The 8971-nt window shown below is 44.6% G+C and overlaps 1 protein-coding gene across 1 annotated transcript in view; it reads left to right on the top strand.

Moving 5' to 3' along the window:
- Positions 1–4567: 4567 nt before the first annotated feature.
- The window catches only part of FRMPD1 (FERM and PDZ domain containing 1), a 50605-nt gene continuing 46201 nt past the window's right edge, over positions 4568–8971 (top strand). The window contains exon 1 of the mRNA XM_007946997.1: positions 4568–4668. Within this exon, the coding sequence (XP_007945188.1) occupies positions 4568–4668 (101 nt within the window). The remainder of the gene's footprint in view (positions 4669–8971) is intronic.

Below are 8971 nucleotides of genomic sequence, written 5' to 3'. Positions count from 1 at the left end.
CATAGTGCCTAAGGCACTTGACTGCTAACCAGAAGGCTGGTGGTTCAAATCCACCAGCCACTCCTCGGAAGGAAGGTTGGACAATCTACTTCCGTAGTGATACTGCCTTGGCAACCCAAGGAGGGGTAGCTATGAGTCGAGTCCGACTTGACAGCACATAACAGCAACAACAACAAGCAGAACTCTGGTAGCGTAGTACCTAAGGCATTTGACTGCTAACCAGAAGGCTGGTGGTTCAAACCCACCAGCCACTCCTCGGAAAGAAGGTTGGGCAATCTACATCCGTAGTGATACTGCCTTGGAAACCCAAGGAGGGGTTGCTATGAATTGGGGCCGACTCAACGGCACATAACAACAGAACTAAAGACAGTACTCTGGGTGATATCCCCATTGCAGATAAAGGTAGACCAACATACTCCTTGATCTAAATGGAATTTTTAATTTATTAATTAATGCATTTTATTGAAATATAATTTATGTACAGTGAAATACACAAAACTAAAGTGACAAGGGTCAATGCATTTTTTTTTGCACTGTTCCCTCCCCTTCCCTCCCCCTGGCAACCAACAAAGAAAAGTTTCCTTCCATATATAAACCTTTCCTTGACCCTCCACAACAACGAACTAATACTATATCTGTCCTTCTGTGATTGACTTATTTCACTCAGCATAATGTCCTCCAAGTTTATCCATGTTATTCGGTGTTTTGCAGACTCTACATTATTCCTTAGTGCTGCATAGCATTCCATTGTGTGTATATACCATAGTTTGGTCATCCACTCTTCCACCAATGGGCATGTAGGTTGTTTCCATCGTTTTGCTATTGTAAATAGTGCTGCGATGAACGTGAGTGTGCATGTATCTGTTCCTGTCCTGGCTCTCACCTCTCTAAATGCAATTTAGTTTTGTTTGCAACATATGTCTGTGTTAGTTTGGGTTTTTTGTTTGTTTGTTTGCCTTTTGTCCATTAATTTATGTTTGATTTCCATTGACTGAAGTGCTTAACTCTTTAGGCATTCAAAGCGATCAGCTCGGGTGTTCTGTTTTCATATTTATATGCCCTAACTAGTGGATCTTCCCACTTCTACCCACCCTTTAAAAGTCAGGGTACTTATTTCAGTGGGTCCCTGGTATTCATTAAGACTTTAAATGACAATTAACAAACTCAACCACTACCGGCATCAGAGAAAATAGAATATTATTGGCTCATAGAGACAAACCACAGTGTGGTCCACAGAATAATGGGCAGCCCCAAAGACAGCCACGTCCCGACCCCCAGAACCTATAAATACATTACTCAGTGTGACACAAGGGACTCTGTAGGTGTGATGACGTTGAGGGTTGTGTGATGGGAAGATGATCCTGGATTGGCTGGTGGACCCAGTGTAGTCACAAGCGTCTTTAGGAGACGGAGGCAGAAAGGCCAGAGCCCGAGGAGGAAAGATGCTGATGGAAGCAGAGGCAAGAGACAGACAGACTGATTTGCAGGTGCCGTGCTGCTGGCTTTGAAGTTGGGGCAGGGCTGTGAGCCCAGGAATGCTGGTGGCCTCTAGAGGCTGGCAAAGGAGAAGTCGGGTGTATTTCCTACTATGAATGCGTTGTTTGTAAGTATCACAATAACACTGGCAGAATCTTGCTTACATACCTCAAAACCGCTTTGGAAAAACATGACGATGAATTTAGCACTTTGTAGTCTTAAGGTAAGAGTCATAGAAGATTCAGTTAGAAAATCTTTGATATTCTCCCTTCATGGAAAAATAATTTTTACTGCCGCCTGTGGGATTCAGGAGGGCTTCAAGAAAGAGGTAGATTTTTTAGCTGGCTTTGAAGCCTGGGAAGGATTTGGACACATGGACATAGACTGAAAGGGCATTTTGTCTGAGGGAACAGCATCTCCAAGGCCGGGCAGGCATGAAGAGCAGGAGGGAAGGTGTGAGAAGGGAGCCGTACAGTCCTGGGAACAAGTGTGGTCCAGGTGGGTCGAGCTGACGAGAGGCAGCACACTACGCACTGTCTGCAGAGACTGCCTGGAGGTTCAGAGTAGGAGGGTAGTGGATGGTGAGGTGCTTTAAGGGGCGCAGTGGGAGATGGGGCAGTGGGGCCAGTTGGTGGCCCAGGCCTTGAATGCCAAGCTGAGGAACTGAGACTTTGTTTTGTAAGCAGGTTAAGCCTGAAAGGAGCTCTGCTGGTGCAGCAGTTAAAGCATTTGGCTGCTAACCAAAAGTTGATGGTTTGAACCCATCAGCCATTGCTCAGGAAAAAAATGAGGCACAGTGCTTCTGTAAAGATGTATAGTCTTGGAAACCCTCCAGGGCAGTTCTACTCTGTCTTGTAGTGTCCCTATGAATCAGAACGGACTCAATGGCAGTGGGTTAAGCCCAAGGACTCTGAGGTGAGGAGAGAAAATATGAATAAAGCAAGCAAGCTTGTAGGTTGTTTACCTGTTAGCAAACCTGTTGCTGTTATTAGTGATCTGGTGTGATCAGCCAATCGGTTGTAAGGGGTTTACGGTGGGATGCGTTACTCTTCCTCTGGTCATAGCCCTGATCAGATGTTAAGGGGAGTTTCCCTGGAGCATGGCCTGCCTCACCTTTTTTCTTACAAGGGAAGAGAAGGGGGGGACCTACTACCACCAAGAATAAAAAAAAAGCCATGAGCAGAGTGTTGTCCTTTGGACCTGGGGTCCCTGTGCTGAGAAGCTCCTAGACCCAGTGCAAGACCGATGCCAAGACACGAAGATCTTCAAACAACGCTGGACTCACAGGCGGTGAAGGGACGAGCACCTTTCCCCGGTGCCGGCAGAGAGAGAGCCTTCGTCTGGAGCTGGCACTCTGAATCTGGACTTCCAGCCTCCTGACCTATGAGAAGAGGAGTTTCTGCTGAGTAAAGCCATGCATTGGTGGTGTCCTGTTACAGAAGCGCTAGATGACTAAGACAACAGCCGTTAGGACAGAGGACAAGGGCCCACAGGGTTTCCAAGGCTGTAGATCTTCATGGGAGCAGACTGCTGGTCTTCTCTCTTGTGGAGAGGCTGGGGGATTGGAATCACCAGCCTTTCAGTTAGCAGCTGAGTGCTTCACCATGGTGCCACCAGGGCTTCTCTGTTAAACAATGTAATGTCTTATAGTTCTTTTTTATTTTCCTGAATCCATGGTTATTGGCCAATATCATATCTTATTCTGGGTGGTTATTTATTGAGTTGGGAAAGTAATTTTGTAAATTGAGACTAATATTTTTAAAAGTGAAATCAATGAAAAATCTCAGTGTATATTGTTTTATGAAACTTTACTCTCAAGTACATCTGTCTTCTTCCTTGGCAACCTGACAGTATCTGTCAAAGCACAAATGCATATAACCTTTGACCCAGCAATTCAGCATCAAGAGCTTGTCTGGATATGTACTCACATGCATGTAAAAATGATATATGGACAACATAACTCATTGCAACAGTGTTTATGATAGCAAAAGATTGGCAATAACCCAGATGCCTATCAACAGAGGACTACTTTTTAAATTAGAATACATTCTTACAATGGAATACTCAGTAGTTGTCAATGAGAACAAAAAGGTACTTCATGTATTGGTATGAAAAGTTTTCAAAGTTGTATATCCTAAGGGAAGAAGCCATGGTGCAGAACAATGTGTATGGTGTACTACCTTTTGTGTTAAGAAGAGGAAATATAAAATTGATTCCTGTATGTGCTCTTTAGCATAAAGAAACTTTGGAAGTGATTTTGTATGGCATGGGCCCTGGGTGGACAGGGTAGGTAAGCACTGACTGGTGACCTTTCATGGTCTGTCTCTTTCTGCAGTCTGGATTTTGAGCCATATGCGTGAACTACCTGTTCAGAAGTTAAGTACAAATTGTTGTGTATAAATATGTCTTATATATAACATTATATATAAAATGTTGAGCAAATGAAGCAACACTCAGAGAAACACGCACCGAGTGGTTCAGGACGCTTCCTGTGCATGCAGTTCCCAACACAGAAGGAACTGAGCTGCGTGGTCTAGGGACGCACTCCCAGCTGGAGGTGGCAGTTAGAGGGAGTAAGAGTCAGCTGTCATAGTCACAAAGTCTGGAAACACCTTCTCTATTTTATTCTCTAGTCCTTGTGTTTAGCTCTGTAAGATACAAAGCCCGTCTCTTTCCTACGGGATTGTGGCGGCTTTAGGGCAGAGGGTTGATAAAGCTGCCCGCTCTTGTGGACATTGAAAGCCCATTCACGTTGATTTCACATAGGAAGATAGCAGTCGTTATTTAATTATAAACCAAAAAACCAAACCTACTGCCATCAAATTGATTCTGACTCATAGCAACCCCCATTGGGTTTCCGAGGCTATAAATCTTTACGGAAGCCAATTGGCTCATCTTTCCTCCACGGAGCAGCTGGTGGGGGAGCAGCTGGTGGGTTTTGGTTCCAGGCAGATGCCTAAACCCTACACCACCAGAGTTACTTGATTGGTCTGAAAATGGGCAAGTAGAGAAGCTATCATAGTGATTTGTGAGACTCCACTTCAAAATCCTTTGGTTAGCTTCTTAAGAAGACTCTTCTTCCTTCAGGTAAATGGAAGAGCTGGAGAGCAGTTTGCTGCAGACACGGAAAGCGCACAGAATAGAGCACATGGTGGCGAGATGGCTGCGGCGCTCTCGGGACAGCTCAGCTCGGTGAGGCTCCCCCGCAGAGATTTGGGGCTGTAACTGGAAAGGCTTGGGGTCCCTGCAGGAGGAAGGTTTTGTCAGACTCGGCAGAGCCTTGGGATCCCCGTCCCCGGCGTACTTTGCTTTGTTCCTGCCCCATATGGTGTGAGAAGTGTTCCAGTTTTGCTGGAATGCCTTCTCTCTGTCCTTCCACCTCTTCCTCTGCCCCTCCTAACGTGTACCCCCCCCCACACACACACTCTGTCAGTCAGAAAACCAAACTCACTGCCATCAAGGAAATTCTCACTCATCGTGACCCTATAGGGCAGAGTAGAGCTGCCCCACAGAGTTTCCAAGGCTGCCTCATCTTTCTCCCACAGAGCGACTGGTGGGAGAGAACTGTCGACCTCTTGGTTCGTAGCCGAGTGCTTTAACCACTGTGCCACCAGAGCTCCTTACTCATCCTCTGCTCACACACATTGACAGAGACACATACACTTACACAGATCTGCACATGCTGGCAAAGACTCACATTTCTGTTTTCACACTTGTGCATGCGTTCTCTGGAACATCTGCTCACACTTAGCACACACGTTTTGAACAGACACGTGCGCTCACACATGCACAGTTGCTCACACGCTTTCTCTGCTGCACCATCGTAGTCCTTGATCGGACAGTCAGGCGATCTGCTGTTTATATTCTTTCCTGGTCTTTGTTTCCAACAGCTGTTCCTTCCTTGCAGGCCCTACTTCATTCTAAACAACATGAAATGAAATCAAATACAGATCTGATTTGACTGCTACAGCAGAACTTTAAAATATATCCCCTTTTGAACCAGACATCTTCCGTCTCAGATTTCCCAGCTGACCTGCCAGAGCAGTGACATAGCACGTGTCAGGTGTTTCTGAGACCCACATTCTTCTGAAGGACCTGGAAACAGCTGTTCCGCTGCCGAGTGATAAACCTGGCGTGGGGCTGTGCTCCCCGAGCCCACGTCCTCTGATCCGCACACTCTCAGTGGAGGTGAAGCCCAGCGCCATTGAGTTGAGTCTGGCTAACTGCAACCCCCACTGGGTTTCCAAGACTGTAAATCTTTGCGGAAGTAGAGGGGCCTCATCTTTCTCCTGTGGAGCTAGTGAGTTTGAACCACCAACCTTACCCCCTTACACCATCACAGCTGCAAGTAAGCTGGCAAAATTAGCCCCATTTTCCAGATAAAACACTGAGGTGACTGGTTTAGGACTAAATCCCCTGCTCGGAATCCTCCGATACATGCCTGTCTTTTCTGGATGGCGTTCAAATGTCTGTTGTTTACAGTTAAGGCTCACTATGATGGACCAACAATCCTTTCCTGCTGTTTTTGTCTCACTACTCTGTTCGAGCTAAACGGGGCTTTTCCTTGTTAGCCGACTAGCAGCACCTCTTCTCCCGTCTCACACTTTGGACTTGGGTTTCTGTGCCTGATCCCCTCCTCCCATCGCCACATGTCAGCCTCTGTTCCATCAACAGCTCCTGGGAGTTCATGTCTCGGATCTCCCCACCGATGTGTTCCTTGGGGCACTGCCAGGGTCACTCAGGTAGTTTGTCCTTTCCAGGCCGTTTCTGCCCTCCACCTGGGGTGAACCTTTCAAAATGCAACTGCTCCTGTCCCACACACTCACCTCAGCTCCACCCCACCGCAAAGCAGTCAGCAGCTAACCTTCAGTCCCTTCGTGACGGTCCCTGCCGGCCCGTCCCACCTCCCCTTCCTCCCGTTTCCTAGTCCATCACCTCCGGTTGGCCTGGTGTCCTCTCAGTTCCTGGGACTAGGCGAACTCTTCGTGGCCTCAGGGATTTTGCATTTATTCGGTAGGCCAAGAAAGTTCTGTTTTTCTCTTTTTACGCAGCTCCCTGTTGTTCTTCAGGTCAGTTTCAATATCACCTTTTCCAAGTGGCCTTTTCTGACTCCTTGAGGCAGAACCGGTCCTGCTGTTGGTTTCCTTCAGAGTCCGTCCCTCCTCATCACAGTGCATAATACAGTATTCACTTACATACTCTTCACTGTCTGCCCCCGCCCACCTGTTCATTGCATGGACTTCTCCCCACATCCTCCTGCCGTGAAGAGACTAGGGTCTGGGACTGTCTTGTTTTTCAAAGCATCCCTCAGTCCTAGCAGAGTAAATGGCATGTAATAGATGTTCAGTAATTTTTTTGGGGAAGTAAGGATTATCGTAGTAAAGGACTATATTGTTTATTAAAATACTCTCAAAATTCACATCTTTCCTTCTTCCGAAAGGATTTTTCATGGGGTAAAGTTTGAGAACATACAAGAAGTTTAAAGAAATGTTATAAATACATCGCAAACCACTTAGACATAGGATTTAGCATTTGCATACTAACAATAGCTCTGATTTTCCCGCTAGCCAGGGCAGGAATGAGGAAAGCACATTGCAGTGTTTCTATAGTCAGAAAAAGGAAACAAAAGTTCAACTGTAGTCATATAATTCTACATGTATACATCAGCAATTATGTTATTTTCTTTCAGACCTTAAAAACTGTCAATCATTTCAGCCAGCTGTACTTACTTTACTATGTTATTGGCAATTTTTCCATATGTTTTTTAAGCAAATTGTCTAGGAGCAAATTGGTCAAAACTAGCTGTTTTCTTTTCTAGACAGTACTAAACAAATTGACGACTTCTGTGCACCCCAGGTAATATAGCTTTATAATGCAGCTTAAAACAGGTGTTTTACCAGGGCGGGGAGTGTCAGCTTTCAAAATGACTTTGATTTCTTAAATCAAATTGTAAATGGTATTAAGTTAATTTTCAGTGAGTGGTTATTGTTGCAGCCATGATTCGAATTAGGTAGTGGCACTGTTTGACTGAGTGTGGGTGAATGGATGGAAGTTTACAGATGCCTATGATTATAGGAAGGCAAAGTCACCCAGCTGTGATGGAGATACCACGGCTTGAGTTCACATTCTAATGTGAAAATAACCATTGCAGGTCAGTGCTTTTTCAGAAACTGCGAATCTCCCACATGGTCTCAGTGACATGTTTTGAATTTCTGTATAAATTATGCAATGAAAACTGCTCAATAAAAGCTGCAACATAGTGTCATTACATCATATACTAATTAACTCTTAACCATCCTGCTTTCAAGTGAATTTTCTTCTTCTTCACAGCTTTGCATAACTAACTATAGAAGTGACAAAATGAGAAAGACATAATATAGTATGCTTTTCCACTTAATTATACAAACATTTTTTCTTTCCTATGAAAGTTTCCATTTTTAGTTAGTTACATGACGTTCCCATCTTTGTGATTTCTTTGATTGCTTCTAAGCTTAAAAAGTCTTTGCCCAATAAATTTGTAATGAGTTTCAATTCTGTCTAACAGTTTAAAATATTTCCTATTTAATTCTTTAGTTTGGAGTTTATTTTAGTATAGACTATGAGATGAAGATCTGACTTTTTTCCCCTGAAATAGTAATTTTTCCTGTCGCCTTGACTGTGAGTGACAGCTGTCATCTTCACTGATTATGGCCTCTCCTCCATCATATCTGGGGTCCTGATCTCTGAGCTGTTTCTGGGCTAGCAATTCTGTCCCACTGATCTAACTACCTATTTCCACACACCTGCACTTAAACTATTTAAATTATTGTAGTGCATAGTGCCTAAGGCATCTGACTGTTAACCAGAAGGTTGGTGGTTCAGCCACTCTACACAATGAAGACCGGAAAAATCTACTTCTGTAAAGATTTACCACCTTGGAAACCCAACTGGGGTCACTATGACTTGATGGCAGTGGGTTTTTTATACATTTTATTAAGGAGCTCTGGTGGCTCAGTGCCTAAGGCATTTGACTGATAACCAGAAGGTTGGCAGTTCAAACTTACCAGCAGCTCCAAGGAAGGAAGATGGAGCAACTTACTTCTGTAAAGATTTACTACCTCAGAAACCCAGTGGGGGTCGCTATGAGTCAGAATTGACTCGATGGCAGTGGGTTTATATATTTTATTATCTATTTCATCTAGGCATTTATTATTTTTCATTATCAGTTTTTTTTACTCTTACCTGCCAATTCCTCCATATGAATTTTAGAATGTTACTGTATTATTAAAATAAGCATAGCAGTTTGGCATTCTGTTAAACTGAATTTTTGTTTTTTGTTTTTTTGATGGGATGTTTTCACATTTTGTTAGCAACAGTATAGTCTCTAGAGTTGCCCCCTCCCCTTCCCCCCAACATGCGGCCAGCCTTCCCAGGGGTCCCCACCTCTGTCACCTGGGCCTGCTGAACTCCTGCTGCAGCTGAGCAAGGGTCCCCTCTGTCGCTCTGCCTGCCTCTC

Source organism: Orycteropus afer, unplaced genomic scaffold, assembly GCF_000298275.1.
Source record: "Orycteropus afer afer isolate SDZICR_OR568_19922 unplaced genomic scaffold, OryAfe1.0 scaffold00174, whole genome shotgun sequence".
Classification (NCBI taxonomy): Eukaryota; Metazoa; Chordata; class Mammalia; order Tubulidentata; family Orycteropodidae; genus Orycteropus; species Orycteropus afer.
The sequence above is the reverse complement of the archived record's forward strand: the minus strand, read 5'-3'. Positions and strand labels throughout refer to the sequence as shown.